The sequence below is a fragment of the Salmo salar genome, chromosome 24 (genome assembly GCF_965601325.2).
Source record: "Salmo salar chromosome 24, fSalSal1, whole genome shotgun sequence".
NCBI classification, from domain to species: domain Eukaryota; kingdom Metazoa; phylum Chordata; class Actinopteri; order Salmoniformes; family Salmonidae; genus Salmo; species Salmo salar.
In genome coordinates this window covers 6,808,567-6,825,715 of record NC_138314.1, presented here as the reverse complement: position 1 = coordinate 6,825,715, position 17,149 = coordinate 6,808,567, and the positions used below count along the sequence as shown (strand labels likewise).

General features: G+C 45.3%; 1 protein-coding gene across 1 annotated transcript; it reads left to right on the top strand.

The window, feature by feature from the left end:
- Positions 1 to 308: 308 nt before the first annotated feature.
- On the top strand, positions 309 to 14,074 carry c7a (complement C7a). The gene is given in 17 exon segments (NM_001139773.1): positions 309 to 326; positions 498 to 638; positions 770 to 911; positions 1,064 to 1,211; positions 1,334 to 1,472; positions 1,621 to 1,764; positions 2,072 to 2,315; positions 2,667 to 2,786; positions 8,731 to 8,897; positions 9,139 to 9,367; positions 9,618 to 9,792; positions 10,212 to 10,299; positions 10,590 to 10,722; positions 11,097 to 11,285; positions 11,445 to 11,547; positions 13,255 to 13,439; positions 13,749 to 14,074. Coding segments are annotated over 17 exon segments (2,538 nt in total). The 5' UTR covers positions 309 to 320; the 3' UTR covers positions 13,934 to 14,074.
- Positions 14,075 to 17,149: the final 3,075 nt, after the last annotated feature.

Below are 17,149 nucleotides of genomic sequence, written 5' to 3'. Positions count from 1 at the left end.
GAGGTTTTGGCAGAAAAACTGTGATGCAATACTGTATGGTCTCCTTCTCCACAGGAATCTCTCTCTCTCTTTCTGTCCAACACATTGAAAATATATATCCTGGTTCCTTGGAAAGGAGAAAAAAAATTTTCCTTACAAGAATCCCTTCCCGCAAGTGAACCCCTTAGGGGGAAGGGGTCGGATATTTATCGTGTGTGTGTGTGTGTGTGTGTGTGTGTGTGTGTGTGTGTGTGTGCGAGCGAGCGAGAGAGAGAGAGAGAGAAAGAAATATAATACTCTGGAATGTCCACAGCCACAGAAAGCTCATGCAAACTCTCAACATGAAGGTAAGATGATTCACATCGATACACTATTTACTCCTTTTAATATACTCAGTTTATTTCTACGCAGGTAAAAACAATATTGCTGTATAATCGTTAGGAATTTAGGCTCAGGCTGTTGGAAAGTTATAAAATACAAACAGAATTTAATTGCAGCATTCCATCTCCTCTCCTTAGGACCGTCTGTCAGTCTCTCTGATCTGTCTGCCATGGCTCTTCTTTGGGATGTTCTCAACCAGTAATTGTGTGGAGCCAGTGCATTGCCAGTGGGGATCCTACGGAGACTGGTCAGAGTGTGATGGCTGCACTAAAACACAGGTTAGAAACCAAACCAAACAATCGAAGTCATGCCTGTGAGCTCCACTGGACTCATGAATGGCAACCAAGTAACATGTGTATTCCCCTTTATTGAAATTAGACCAATGTTGGGGTATATCGATGTGTTTTAGTCTAGGACCCGTGCCATGGTGGTATATGCCCAGTTTGGGGGGAGCCCATGCAGTGGAGGGGCCACTCAGACCCAGCCCTGTGAGACTGCTCGAGGCTGCCCCCTGAAGGAAGGCTGTGGAGGGAGGTTCCGCTGCCGCTCAGGTAATTAAATCAAACTTTATTAACAATACATTTAAAATCCTCCGTACGTTTTACAACAAAATGTAAAAAATAGAGCTAGTAAGAAAAATGTTGAGCACAGAACATGAAATATTAACATGCGTGTGTGTGTGTGTGATTCCTGTGTGCTACAGGGAAGTGTATCAGCCAGTCTATGGTGTGTAATGGAGATCAGGACTGTGAGGAAGACAACCAGGATGAACTGAAGTGTGGCCCAGACAAGACATTCCCTGTTTGTAACAATGACAAACCACCACCCAATGTTGAGCAACTAGGACTGGGGTATCTTTCTCTCCCTCCTCCCCTCCCCCGCTTCTCGCTCTCTTTCTCTCTCTCATTCTCACACACACACACAATCCTGGGCATCTGTGGTGATGTGCGGTGCCTTCTCCTTGAATTTCCAGGTTTGATGCAGTGACAGGAAAACAGAGAGGAAGCGTGATCAACACTAAGAGCTATGGAGGCCAGTGCAGGGCTGTCTTCAGTGGGGACAACAAGGTCCTCTACAGGCTGCCCCAGAGCACTCTGAGGTACAACTTTGAGGTAAAAAGTCCCACAGTTAAGTTCACATACTTGTGAAAATAAACATTTAAAAAGAGAGCACATAGGACTGAATATATGTAAGAATATAAATTGCAACAGGGTGATCAAACTAAGATCCTACATCTGTATATGATTCCTATCTGTACAGGTCAAAGTTCAGAATGATTTCAGTGATGAATTCTACACCAGCTCCTGGTCCTACGCCAAGGACGAAGTCAAGAGAGAGACAACGACGGGTACAACCACAGGATACAAAAACTATGACTTTCATCAGACGGAGGAAAAAAACAGGGTCTGTTGGATCTGTATGATGAAATGTCTTCTATAAATCTTAGTTTTATTAGGAGATATGCTGAGCTTAAGAGATGCCTTTCAACAGACCCCTGACCTTTGCCATAGCAGTTCACGTGTGAGGATGACTCCATTTTATTTCACATCCACTATGTACCTGATATCCATTGTTATCATTGTTTTCATTCATTGTCTTCCAGAGTTTAGAATTATTGACTCATTATTTAATCTACTTAAAACCAATATTTAACAAAACTGTGATAAAGGTATTGTGAGATTATCTTTTTTGGTTTGTTTTTGCTCTGTAGAACAACCACCTGTTGGTGGTAAAGAACGACGTGGAGGTGGCTCAGTTCCAGAACAATGCCCCAGGATACCTCTCTCTGTCTGAGGAGTTCTGGAAGGTTTTGGCCACGCTCCCCACTGTGTACGACTACGCTACCTATAGGATGGTGGTGGAGAGGTTTGGAACCCACTACCTGTCTGAGGGGACCCTGGGTGGATACTTCCACGCCTTACTCAGCATCGACCAGGAAACAGCCAAACAGATGGGTGAGACAATTGAGGCAACTCCAGCTGAGACTGAGGCTGCCCTAACGTTGACACTGCAGGCATATCATTCTTGTGACAACAGTAGTGGGACTAACAGTGCAATAGCTTGAACACATCAACTCTGTTGGTTACACTGCTGGGTCCAATGGCCCAATTGGTTGGAGCATGAGGCTCGCAACAGATGGTGAAGAAGACTTTGAACAAAGTAAATCATAACGGTTCGATTAAGCCGTCAGAGTTTAATTGGATGTCCTTGGAACCAACTTTTATATAGTATAGTTTGGGTCCAACCTTTCCTTGGCAAGTGTTGATTTTTTGTTGTTGTTACCGTTCTCCCTTCTGCATCTGCAGCCAAGGTCACGTGGAAGTATAATGAGTGTACCAAGACCAAACACCGGATTCTGTTCGTTTCATGGACAACCGAGAAATGTAGGAAGGACGAAAAGAAATATACACTACCCAACCCCCCATGTAAGTTTATTTAAGCAACAATGTAAAACCCCAAAAAAGTACGATGTACAAATGTAAGATGTGTGAAATTTTACAACGGCTATCAAGTGATCTCTTACTGTAATTCTGAAGGCTCAACATTCAATGGAATCAAATGAATCAACAGTATTTATTGATATTTACAGTAAATATACTATATATATTGTGGCAAACCTCTTCAAAGTTAGGAGCGTTTGTCACAAATTAAGTGGGAAACTGTCACCAAAGTCAGCCCAGAATGAAAGTTCTTTCGAACATGACAGTACCTGTGTGTTTGTTTCGCTGTCCTGGTCCACCCAGGCCGCAGGTAAGGTCAAGGATAGCAGGGTTCGGTACACAAATCTGGTTCTCGGTAGGTCCAGGTCTAAACGCCAACAGGTAAGTCCAAAACAGTCCAGATTGTCTCTTTCTCGATGGTTCATAGATCCTTCCCGCCCTCTCTCTCTCTTCCTGGTTTTTCTTGACCTTTTATCTGTGGGTCGGCTCCACCTTCTGAGGGTTCCCCTTGCTTCTGGGAATTGTAGTTTTGGCAGTCGGCCATTTTGTGATCTGTAGTTCTGATCGGGGTGGCCATTTTAGTGATCGGGCAGAGCCCGTTTATTAGTTCTGCCCTCACATATCTGCCATTTATCACTCGACCCCCTTCTTTGCCACACATCTCCCCCCCTAGATCCAACCCCCTAGGTCGGGCTACCGCAGCAAAATATGCATGCATGCGGGATAACCCATCCACATTTCCCATTTCCTTTCCTGCTCTGTGTTTCAAGTCAAAGTGAAACGGTTGGAGACTCAAAAACCACCGCATCACCCGAGCATTCTTCTCTTTAGCCCTATGCATCCAGGTGAGTGGTGCATGGTCACTGATGAGGGTGAAGTGGCGCCCCAGCAGGTAGTATTTCAGGCTTTCCAGAGCCCACTTTACTGCCAGCGCCTCTTTCTCAACAACTGAGTAGTTGGTTTCCCGTGGTTCCAGCTTCCTGCATAAAAACAGGATGGGGTGTTCCACCCCTTCTACCTCTTGGGACAGCACTGCTCCCAAGCCGACCTCTGAAGCATCCGTCTGAACCACAAACTCTCTCTTAAAGTCTGGTACCACCAGCACTGGATTACAGCAGAGGGCCTCCTGTAATGTCCTAAATGCTTTGGTGGCCCTTTCATCCCACTTGACCATGTTTGGCCCTCTGGCTCTAGTCATGTCGGTGAGTGGGGCGGCCACTGTGGCATAACTTGGGATGAACTTCCGGTAGTACCCGGTCAGCCCTAGGAAGGCTCGAACCTGCTTCTTATTTACTGGTTTCGGCCATTCTCTAATTGCCTCCACCTTCTTACGTTGGGGTTTGATTAATCCTCTTCCCACTGTGTATCCCAGATACTCCGTTTCCTCTAACCCCACATAACACTTGGCAGGGTTCGCCGTGAACCCCTGCCTTTCTAAGGGCGTCTAACACTGCCTGTACCCGGGGTAAGTGGGATTCCCAATCTGGGCTGTAGATCACCACGTCATCTAAATAAGCTGCGGCGTATGTTTGGTGCGGTTTTAGGACCTTGTCCATGAGCCGTTGAAAGGTGGCTGGGGCCCCGTGTAGGCCGAATGGCATGACGGTGTAATGAAACAAACCGTCAGGGGTTGCAAAGGCTGTCTTTTCTTTGGCCCTGGGGTTCAGAGGAATTTGCCAGTACCCTTTTGTCAGGTCCAGGGTCGTAATGTACCGAGCTTTACCAATTTTCTCCAGTAGTTCATCTACTCTGGACATGGGGTAGGCATCAAACTTGGAGATTTCATTTACCTTCCGAAAGTCGTTACAGAACCGCAAAGACCCATCGGGCTTGGAGACCATCACAATTGGGCTAGACCACTCACTATGTGACTCTTCGATCACTCCAGCTGTCAACATTTTCTCCGTCTCTGCTCTAATCGCTGCCTGTTGAGCCTCGGGTACCCGTATGGCCTCATGCTCACTTTTCTCCCTGGTAGGGAAACGATATCATGAGCTGTAACCTCAGTTCGGCCGGGTACTTCTGAAAACACATCTCTGTTTTTCTGGATCAGGGTCTTTACTTCCTGTACTTGTGCTGGGGACAAAGTAGGTGAAATATTTACTTCAGCTGTCTCCTGAGTGTGTGTGGGGTAAGTGACCATTAGTGTTTCTCTCTCTCTCCATGCTTTTAACAGGTTTATGTGATAGATCTGTTCCTGGGGCCGTCGACCTGGCTGTCGGATCCGATAATTAACTTCTCCTATTCTCTCCAGTACTTCATATGGTCCTTTCCATGTGGCAAGTAGTTTGCACTCTACCGTGGGGATCAGCACTAACACCTTATCTCCCGGTTGAAATTCCCTCAGGGTAGCCTGCCGGTTATAAGTGTGCCGCTGGTGCTCTTGTGCTTGTCTCATGTGCTCTCTGACAATGGGCATGACTGTGGCTATCCTGTTTTGCATTGCCGTGACGTGCTCTATGACACTAGTATACGGGGTGGATTGGTGTTCCCAGGTTTCCCGGGCGATGTCTAAATCTCCCATATACCAGCTCGAAGGGAGAAAACCCCAGCGAGGCTTGAGGAACCTCTCTAATGGCTAACATCAGATATGGCAACATGCAATCCCAGTTTTTCCCATCCTTGTCGATTACCTTCCTGAGCATTGACTTCAGGGTCCGGTTGAATCTCTCAACCAGCCCGTCCGTCTGTGGATGGTAAACCGATGTCCTCAACTGTTTCACCTGCCACAATTTACAAAGGTCCGCCATAAGGCGGGACATAAAGGGGGTCCCCTGGTCAGTAAGGATCTCCTTTGGGACCCCAACCCTGGTGAACAATAGCACTAGTTCCTTGGCGATATTTTTGGAAGCCATTGTCCGAAGGGGAATGGCTTCTGGGTAGCGAGTGGCATAATCTAGAATGACCAGAATGTATTGGTGCCCTCTGGCAGATTTGGGTAGTGGGCCCACTATGTCCATCGCTATCCTCTCAAATGGCGTTTCGATTATGGGGAGTGGCACTAACGGGCTTCTAAACGCTGGTCGGGGAGCTGTTACCTGGCACTCCGGGCACTCTCCACAATGCCAAGCCACTTCAGCCTGAATTCCTGGCCAGTAAAACCTCCTTACAATCCGGTCTCTGGTTTTATCGATACCAAGGTGTCCACCCAGAATGTGCCCATGAGCTAGATCCAGTACTGTCTTCCTGTACCGGGTGGGGACCAACAACTGTTCCACCACATCAACCCCTATTTTTGAGACTCTGTACACCAAACCATTTTTCATGATGAAGTGGGGAAAACTATTAGGCATCATCCTATCATTTATGGGAGTACCATCTACAACCTGCACGTCTGCTCTGGCTTGCTGCAGGGTTGGATCCTGGTGTTGGGCCGTCCCGAAATTAGTCATGGACCCTGCCAGGTCTGCTGGTTCTAGATAGTCGTCCTCTGGATTCAGATCGATCCCAGCCCCACTAGTACTGGGCTGTTCATTATCAACGAGGTTTGCCACTTCATCCTCATCCTCCCCTACTAGTACCTGTGAGGTTGGCCCCTGGGAGACCTCTTTTCTTGGCCTTGGTTGAAGGCCCCATGCTTCTTCCTGCTTGGTCAGGGTTGTTGGCTTCTCAAATATGCCGTTCTTTTGACCTAACTTTGCAAAGTTAGGAAAGTATCTACCCAATATTACATCATATGGCATCTTTGGGACCACGCCGACCTCATAATCCAGCAGACCGTCCTCTGTTTGTATGCTCACTAATGCTGTGGGGTACAGACGGGTATCCCCATGAATGCACGTAACACCGATATCCTGACTTGTATCGTTTATGCGTCGGCACTAGGTTTGCAACGACCAGGGTTAGCATACTGCCGGAATCCAGTAGTGCTTCAACCTCCTTCCCTTCAACCTTCACCCTGCACATATGTTTGTTTCTTGATCTTTCAAGTACAGTGGTTACCACGGGACATGCATACCATATCTCATCTTCTTTTTCACCGAGGTTACATTGCATTGGCTCTTCTTTAATAGGGCAGTAGGCTGCAATATGTCCCGGTCGATTACAATTGTAACAGATAATAGGGTTCCGGGGGGGAGACCTCCTCGACCCCCAGTCCCGGTTTCCAGTTTTTCCCTTAGTGTCTCGGCCCGATTCTGATTCTTTCCTCATGGCCCCACGCTGCTCTCCTCCCCCTCCCCCTGTTGGGACAGTCTTACCCTGTCCGCTGGTTCGCCCAGGCCTGGGGAATGGGAATCTTTCCTCCTGCGCCTGCTCAGCTGTTCCTGCTGTACAATACCGTTCAACCAGGCCCACGAGATGGTCGGCGGAAAGTACCTCGTTCTGGCCAACCCATCGTCGCACTTCTTGGGGTAGACCTCGCTGAAACTGGTTGAGTACGATGGTCTCGACGACCTCGGCGGACGAACGGGTCTCCGGTTGCAACCATTTCTGTGCCAGGTGAATCAAGTCGAACATCTGTGTTCGGGGGGGTTGTCCCGGTCTGTAGGACCACTGGTGGAAGCGGTGTGCCCTCACGGTATCGGTCACTCCCAGTCTAGTCAGAATCTCTCCCTTGAGTTTATCGTAATCCTGTGCATCCTTCAACTCCAGGTCGAAATATGCTTTTTTTCATTTGGAAGAGTCAGCTTTTTAAACCAACATGGCTCAGTTTAAATTGTTTTTACATTGTAGTAAAACAAAATCTCATTTGATATACATTTTGACATAAAATTACTACATTCTGTAGCAATGAATGTTTTTTCCCATTAAAATGCGATTTGATTAAAGTTAATGCCTATCAGGTATGGTGCCAGAAGCCCTACTCATTCTTCTTTCGGCCACTTCTCCCTCTCTGCCGTCCTTTCGAAGGTGGTAAGATATGCTTCCACATCATCCTGCGCTGTCATTTTTTGAAGAAAATGATTGGCCCACCTTTGGGTATTTGCAGCTGGTAACTGAGCCCCAATTTGGTCCGCTAGCCCCTTTAGGCCTTCTCTTAACTCCCGGGTGTTTCTCTCTTGCTCTTCTCTGAGCAGCTGGTTGGTGCGGTGCTGGACCTGTAACGTGTCCTGATACATTCGCATTGCATCCTGATGAGATATTTGTTGAGCTCTAGTTGCCTCTTGTTGGGCGGCCGCCGCTTGTAACAGGGCCTGTATGGCTCCCTCCATACTCATTTTCCTGAAAAAAAACTGTCCTAAACAAACAAAGCCACAAAAAAAAAATAAAGAAAAAACCTGACTCCCCTTTGGAGTGCTAACTAAACTTTTTTTTTTCTTTTTTTCTTTTTTCTACCTAACCAGCGGTATGGTTAATCCAGTGCCCACATTCTCCACCACGTGTGGCAAACCTCTTCAAAGTTAGGAGCGTTTGTCACAAATTAAGTGGGAAACTGTCACCAAAGTCAGCCCAGAATGAAAGTTCTTTCAAACATGACAGTACCTGTGTGTTTGTTTTGCTGTCCTGGTCCACCCAGGCCGCAGGTAAGGTCAAGGATAGCAGGGTTCGGTACACAAATCTGGTTCTCGGTAGGTCCAGGTCTAAACGCCAACAGGTAAGTCCAAAACAGTCCAGATTGTCTCTTTCTCGATGGTTCATAGATCCTTCCCGCCCTCTCTCTCTCTTCCTGGTTTTTCTTGACCTTTTATCTGTGGGTCGGCTCCACCTTCTGAGGGTTCCCCTTGCTTCTGGGAATTGTAGTTTTGGCAGTCGGCCATTTTGTGATCTGTAGTTCTGATCGGGGTGGCCATTTTAGTGATCGGGCAGAGCCCGTTTATTAGTTCTGCCCTCACATATCTGCCATTTATCACTCGACCCCCTTCTTTGCCACAATATATATTCACTATACAGAAGCCCTTGTGGTAGCTCATCATGCACTGTAACTGTATAAGCTTCTGTAATGAAATCCTGATCACTCTAATCACTGATGCCTTTACTGCTTTAATAGCCATCAGTAGGTCTGACACGGTAAAGAAGGTGGATGTGGAGGGAGGGGCCACTGCACACATCGCAGCCCTCAAGGCTCTGGACCTCAACACTCCAGGTAAAAACTGGGATATGTACAAGAACTGGGCGGAGTCTGTGCGGACCTTCCCTGCAGTCATCAAACGAAAGGTGAGAGAGGTACAGGAGAAAGATTATTGTTGGATGAAAACAATATCTGAGCTGGCGTCATTGGTTGAGGGCAAAACAGTGAATTACATAAGGTAGAGAAAAATAGGTTAAGTAATGAAATTATAAATGAAAAAGGACTACAGAGTCACGTTACAGCTTTTGAAACAATAATTCATCCCTTTGTCTTGGGAAAAGGCTTGCTATATTGGTTCCTCCCTGTGTTTGGTGTGAATGGTTCCAGATGAGGCCTCTGTATGAGCTGGTGAAGGAGGTGCAGTGTGCTGGGGTGAAGAGGTTCCACCTGAAGCGTGCCATAGAGCAGTACCTGAATGAGAGGCACCCATGCCGCTGCCAGCCCTGCAGGAACAACGGCCTGGTGGTGATGGCTGGGGATAAGTGTAGCTGCATCTGTAAACCTGGGACAGACGGACTGGCCTGTGAGAAGGGGAAGGAGGTGGAGGGGCAGGAGGGTAGGTGACATTTGACACGCCGTGTGGATACTCCAGATGATGGCATTTGTGTATTCGTTTCTCGCAAACTTGAAGTTTGCTTGGGTGCTTGCAGGCATTCTCTACATTCACATCCAGATTACATATGGACCCATAACCTCTCTCTCTCCGTCCTTCCTTTCCCTTTCACTCTGTGTCTTCCTTTCACCACAACTCTACATTACATCACTCTCTCTGTCCCCCTCCCTCTCTATCTCCCTCCCTCTCTAAGGGGTGATACATGGCAGCTGGTCTTGCTGGTCTGGCTGGACTTCTTGCTCCGGAGGTCAGAGGTCACGAACACGTGCCTGCAGTAACCCCGCACCTCAGAGAGGCGGCCATCACTGCAACGGAGAGGTCAGGGAGACGACAGGCTGCAATGACGACCAAGACCTGCAATACCTCCAGTCAGAATTACTGCTGCTTCTCTATTTACTTAGTGATAAGACTTTATATATGAACACTACACAACAAATAAATTACATGGCATAATTAACGATAACAAAGACAGTGTTGAAAAAGCCACGCATGAGCAACACATTGCTGTCTTCTATAACTTCAGCCTTCATATTGGGGCGGCAGGTAGCCTAGTGGTTAGAGCGTTGGACTAGTAACCGAAAGGTTGCAAGATTGAATCCCCAAGCTGACAAGGAAAAACTCTGTCGTTCTGCTCCTGAACAAGGCAGTTAACCCACTGTTCCTAGGCCGTCATTGAAAATAAGAATGTGTTCTTAACTGACTTGCCTAGATAAGTAAAGGTAAAATAAAATATTATCCCACTGTTACTGATCTTGCTGAATGTCTGTTTGTTTGTGTTTAATTCCAGGACCATGGAGCCTCAGTGCTTTGACCTGACCGTCCCACCTAAGGAGACCTGCAGGAGCCCACCTCCTCTCCCTAATGGCTATGTCCTAGTAGGAATTGATGGACAGATAACCACTAAACTGTCTGTTTCCTTCAGTCCTGCTGCTGGAGAGATACAGGGCATGCAGGCTTTTGCTCTAACCTTGCACTAACACAACTGATTTAGGGATTCAATTAATCACAATGTCGTTGCGCAAGGCTGGCTCCAAAGCCTGAACATCATCCTGCTGTTTTCTGGCCGTTTCAACCTCCTTATTATAATGCAGTTCCTCCATTTGTAGATATCATTATCTGGATAGGTTGGACTGTGTTTGACCATAATTTGTGCTGTTAAACTCAGGATCCAAAAGATGTGTATCTGGTGGGCAGTAAGATTGAATACACCTGCATAGAGGGCTACCATCTGATTGGAATAAGGATTGCAGAGTGCACTGCTGCTCAGACATGGAGCACGCCTTCCAAAGAGTGCAAGAGTAAGTAGTGCTTCAGTGACAACAGCCCTCTGCATTTACGCCATTTTGATTCGTCAAGAGATTAAAGCTGGAATCTGCATTGGGGGGAAAAAGCGCCACTGGTTTCCCCAGGCGCTTTCGTTATTGTATCGTTGTTGTTATTGCACACACACACACACACACACACACACACACACACACACACACACACACACACACACACACACACACACACACACACACACACACACACACACACACACACACACACACACACACACACACACACACACACACACACACACACACAGGAATCCTTCCCTGGAACACACGCACACATACACACAAAACCAAACACACACATCATTATGATCATTTCCCTCACCTTCTTTCAGGCTCCAGGTGCCATGTCCCGTCCCTTCTAAAGGATGTCACAGGCTCTCCCTGGCAGCCCACCTATGACATAGGGGAACGTATCCCACTGTCCTGCCCTGAGGGGAGACACATAGTGGGAGACAAAGAGATCATCTGTGACTCCAGTCTGCACTGGTCACCGGACCCCAACACCATCACATGTAGCCAGGGTAGGTTGATGCATCATTTTTGCAACTTTGAACTCCTACCCAGATATCAACCTATTTAGAAATGTGTTACTATTTGTCAGTTTACCTGAATGTTGGTATTCTCTATCCTCGGCTAATGCAAATGAAATAACATGTCTTTGTTTTCCTTTATGAATCCAGCACCGAAAACGCTTGATCACCTTGACGGCCCAGCAGGGCAATGCAAACCATGGGAGAAACTCGCCAAAGACAAATGTATCTGCAAAATGCCTTATGAGTGCACGTATGTTTTACCAACCTTTGTCTATATGCAACTTTAACTACTCAAACTACTTGCAGATATACAGGAAGTAAGCTCCCTTTAACCTCTATGGGCTAGGTGGGACGCAAGCGTCCCACCCGTGGTGCACTCCATCAACAGCAGGTGCATTTCAAGAGCGGCAAATTTGAATCCAAATAAATGTCAAAATTCAAATTTTTCAAACATACAACTATTTTACACCCTTTGAAAGATAAACATCTCCTTAATCTAACCACGTTTTACGATTTCAAAAAGGTTTTACAGCGAAAGCATAAATTTAGAGTATGTTAGGACAGTACATTTACAAGAGTTGTGTGTAATGTTTTGTCAATTCAAAGACAGGGTCACCAAAACCATAAAACCAACTAAAATGATGCACTGACCTTTTACAATCTCCATCAGATGACACTCCTAGGACATTATGTTAGACAATGCATGCATTTTTAGTTCTATCAAGTTCATATTTATATCCAAAAACAGCGTTTTACTATGGCGTTGATGTTGAGGAAATCGTTTCCCTCCAATAACCGGCAGTCAAGTCAGTACCACAAATTAAATAATTAAAATTAGAAAACATTGGTAAAATATTATATTGTCATTTAAAGAATTATAGATTTACATCTCTTGAACGCAATCAACTTGCCAGATTTAAAAATAACCTTACTGGGAAATCACACTTTGCAATAATCTGAGCACTGCGCCCAGAAAAATACGCGTTGCGATACAGACTAGACGTCATGTTGGGGAGATCTAAAATCGAAAATACTATGTAAATAATCCATTACCTTTGATTCTCTTCATCAGATGTCACTTCCAGGTATCACAGGTCCATAACGAATGTAGTTTTGTTCAAAAAAGCTCATCATTTATGTCCAAAAATCTCCGTCTTGTTAGCACATGATCTAAGCCAGCCGGACTTCTCGTCATGAACGAGGGGAAAAAATATATTTACGTTCGTTCAAACATGTCAAACGTTGTATAGCATAAATCATTAGGGCCTTTTTTAACCAGAACATGAATAATATTCAAGGTGGACGAATGCATTCTCTTTTATACCGTATTGGAACGAGGGTACCCAACATGAACTCGCGCGCCAGGTGTCTAATGGGCCATCATCGTTCCATGGCTCTTGTTCGGTCAGATCTCCCTCCAGAAGACTCAAAACACTTTGTAAAGGCTGGTGACATCTAGTGGAAGCAATAGGAAGTGCCAAAATATTCCTCAGCCCCTGTGTTTTTCAATGGCATAGGTTTAAAGGTAATACAACACATCAGGTATCCACTTCCTGTCAGAAAATGTCTCAGGGTTTTGCCTGCCAAATGAGTTCTGTTATACTCACAGACACCATTCAAACAGTTTTAGAAACTTTAGAGTGTTTTCTATCCATATATAATAAGTATATGCATATTCTAGTTACTGGGTAGGATTAGTAACCAGATTAAATCGGGTAAAAAAAAAATATCCAGCCGTGCAAATACTGCCCCCTAGCCCTAACAGGTTAATAAATGTGAGAAGTGGCTCCTTTTGGCTGCATATTCTGCATACTCTAAATATGCTCTATGCTTTCTCAAATTTCACCATAGGCACAGATCTAAAATCTTGACCATTAGGAGAGGAAACACAAAACTGGCCCCACATCAGCAGTTTCAGAGTTTCACCCCAAGCTAACTATGTTGCTCTTTTGTTCAGGTCTTCTCTACAGGTGTGTGCCAACAATCTTGAGAATGGTCGGACAAATAGACTGAGCGTGTGCAAGATGCACACCTTAAATTGTCTGGGAAGGAGCTACAACCTGACAGAGGACAGCGCCTGCGAGTGGCCAACCAACACAACTTCACCCTGCACCGACTGCCAGTTCTGGGAGACTTGTGACGGTACGACTCTGGTTTAGCTCGAATTTAAATTGTATTCAACATTTTTGTTACACAGACAAGTAAAGGCTGTAATATGAATGTCTATGCTCTTGCGCTGTGTGTGTGTGTGCGTGTGTGTGTGTGTGAGCATGTGTGTGTGTGTGTGTGTGTGTGTGTGTGTGTGTGTGTGTGTGTGTGTGTGTGTGTGTGTGTGTGTGTGTGTGTGTGTGTGTGTGTGTGTGTGTGTGTGTGTGTGTGCATGCGTGTTCCCATGAGTGTGTGCACACTGCACCAGTTCTCAAGGCCATTCTCCTTGTCTCCTTCTAACAGGACAAACAAACCAGTGTCGCTGTAAGGACGGGGCTGAGTGCTCAGATCCAGGGTTGAGTGTCTGTGTCCGTATGGGGGATGATGCTAACAGTGTCACCCAGACACTGAGCGAGTGTGAGACAGGACTGAGGAGGTGTAAAGGAGAAAAGGTGTCAGTCGTCAGCATACTACCATGTAGCGCTTAAGAATCGTGTCCTCTCCTCCGACTCGCCATGTCTGTGATAATGACAGAAAATACCCTCCTTCAGTTGTTTTATCTTATCTCTGTTTTTTTATATCACTCTTCAAAAGCATTGCTTTGAAGAAATTAAAGCCATTGAAGTATATTAACCACCCATTAGACTTGTTCTTTTTGTATGCTTTTTTAATCGATTGATAATGCTTATTTTTGTGCCAATACACAAAAACAAGTCACAACAGTATAGTAAGAGCTAATTATACTCGACCCATGTGTCACATTTTTTATATATGCATTTCTTGCCTTATCCAATGTAGAGTTCCATACAATACATAAATAGTTTGCCTGAACCATTCAAAAGATTGACAAGTTACAGCAGGCAGAAATGTATCTTAGGTAAACATAGCATTACATCATAGAAGAGCACCACATTCTGCCCACATCTCTCTACATGCTGTTGGTTTAGTAGGGGATGTTCTGTACATGTTGTTCTGTTCCAAATTACCCAGACACCTCTTAATCTGCCAAGAATACCACTGTGACTGACACTCCATCCCTGTTCTTGACTCGCTGCCTGTTAGCTCTGTGAAAGGCAGGCCAGGCGTGTGTGTGTGTGTGTGTGTGTGTGTGTGTGTGTGTGTGTGTGTGTGTGTGTGGTGTGTGTGTGTGTGTGTGTGTGTGTGTGTGTGTGTGTGTGTGTGTGTGTGTGTGTGTGTGGGTGTGTGTGTGGTGTGTGTGTGTGTGTGTGTGTGTGTGTGTGTGTGTGTGTGTGTGTGTGTGTGCGAATGCTTGTGTGCACACAAGCTGCAGTACACACTACCATTACACTCAAACCTCCATTACTGTCTGCAAAACAACTTCTCCTTAAATTCAGCAGCACACAGATGTATCAGAGATTGACTGCAGCCACACACACACTTGGGATGATTTACAAAGTAAATATCCAACTATTAGGTTATTATCAAAGAGATTAAAGCTAGAATTACAATCAAACCCACAATTTTTAAACAGTGTGTTATCAAAACACTGTCTGTACACACGCACACACGCCTGCATGCATGCACACACAAAATTCTTATTGGGCCCGATTCCGAATTAGGAAATTACGCATTTGTTATAAATGCCTTTCCTATGCACTTCTCAGTAGTGGGTATTCAGATTTACCTTATGAAGGTGCGTAGCGGGCTCTGCAGGTGTGGTCCCCTTGCGCGCGCTGAATAAATGTAATTCAACCGCTGAAAACTCTTCCAATTGTTGGCCAACAGATTCTCTCTTGGAGTTTTCATTCCATAGGCTTTTCAGTACATTTATCTTAAGCCATGCCTTTAAATACGGTGTACTGTACCTTTTAGTTTGAATTTTGTCTACAGACTCACTAGGATATATCGAGTGAACGGATTCAGAATATTAGGGATCAATGAAAGAAAACCATCTAAATATGTGCACATTGTTCCAGGGAATTATATTCCGTTTATGCGTGCTTAACTCGGGTTGGAATCAGGCCCAACCTAAATACTGGGACCATCTACTTGTGAGGGGAGTGGACCTTGTAGCACACAGAGTGGTGCAGGTGACCGTGGGGGTGGTGGGGGGCTGACTGATTCTTACTAATACACAGACACACAGTGACCTCCAGTGGTATGTTCAGTTCTGTGCACTGTGCAGAAAGCAGCTGGAGACTCATATACAGTACACCCATTTCCCGGCTGCGTCATGAAAAGTTGCACGTACAATTCCAAATCAGAAAGCGGTCACTTGACAATAGTATTTTTACTTATGTTGTAGCTAAATGAGGGTATCCCCAATAGGCTAGCCAATGTATTAATTGGGAACAATGGATGTCTCATATTTCTTCCAAAATACTGTATATTTTTGTCCTGTAATTCACCAAGCCAGCTGGACCTTCTCAGTGGGCTTGGCTGTGCTGACCTCAGGCAGACTTGTGTCTGTGTGTAGGGGAGTGGAGGGGGTGTGTGTGTGTGTGTGTGTGTGTGTGTGTGTGTGTGTGTGTGTGTGTGTGTGTGGTGTGTGTGTGTGTGTGTGTGTGTGTGTGTGTGTGTGTGTGTGTGTGTGTGTGTGTGTGTGTGTGTGTGTGTGTGTGTGTGTGGTGTGCGTGTGTGCGCGTGCGTGTGTACGTATGTGTGTGTGCGGCTTGCATCATCTGTCCAACCCATGTGGGAGAGTGATACCAAACATTTTTGTTTCAAGCGAGCAATGACCCAGAGCACAAACCCTTGTCCTGAGACGCCCTTGTGGGATTTTTCCCAGACAAATTGTCTTCTCATTACTTCTTGTATCGTTGAGGGAAGGCAATACATTGGTTCTGATCATTTGGATTAGCCCAGTATCAATCTAAACTTGACACATGATTCTGAGGTTTTCTCATAACATCCATTGAATTTGTATTCAAATTGATAATCGCTAGATGTTAACATGACATTACATTGTATCTTCACATCTGTTGGCTAAATCTAAACTGAGCTAAATCTAAACTATGACTTTTGAATATGGATGAGCTGTCTCCACCCAGCGGATAGAACACTCCTTTACAGGAATCTGGGCTTCTGGACCATTTGGGAATTGGTGCATGGGACAGTGCACACTGTCATTGGGACAATGATGTAGGCAACAGGGAAACAACACAAAGATCTTAAAGCATGCCACTGAGACATGGAACTAGACCGCAACTTGGCTCAAACGTGCCCGACATCTTCTAGAAAATAAGTAGTACGTTCAATTGATTGAGCCAGTTGATCATTGTAATATCATTTGAAAATACTACTAATACTTCCCGAGGAACGCTGTCTATGAAAATATAGTTTCAGAAATGTGTGGTGCTTCATTGTTTCTTCTTATAAGGCCCGATTCAGACTTAGGATAAGTAAATTAGCATGTGCCACTTAACATGTGCTACTTTAAAAGAAATGTCACTTAACATGGACACTTAAAGACCCTTTAGAACCCATAGCGGCCTTCAACGGCCATCCTTTAAATTACTATAGCGAGCGGCCTTGTTTTTCTAACAATAATATCTTTGTCAATATTTAAAAATTCACAACCTGTTGTCTTATTCGCGTGGCTGTTGTCATCAATCAGAAACAGAAAACAGGGTATGCTGTCATATGGCTCTTTTTTTTTTAAATCACTTCATTACTCAAAATGACAGCACTGAAGCGGCAACGACTTTTCACTGTGCAAGAAGCTGTATCTATGTTGGTTGGTG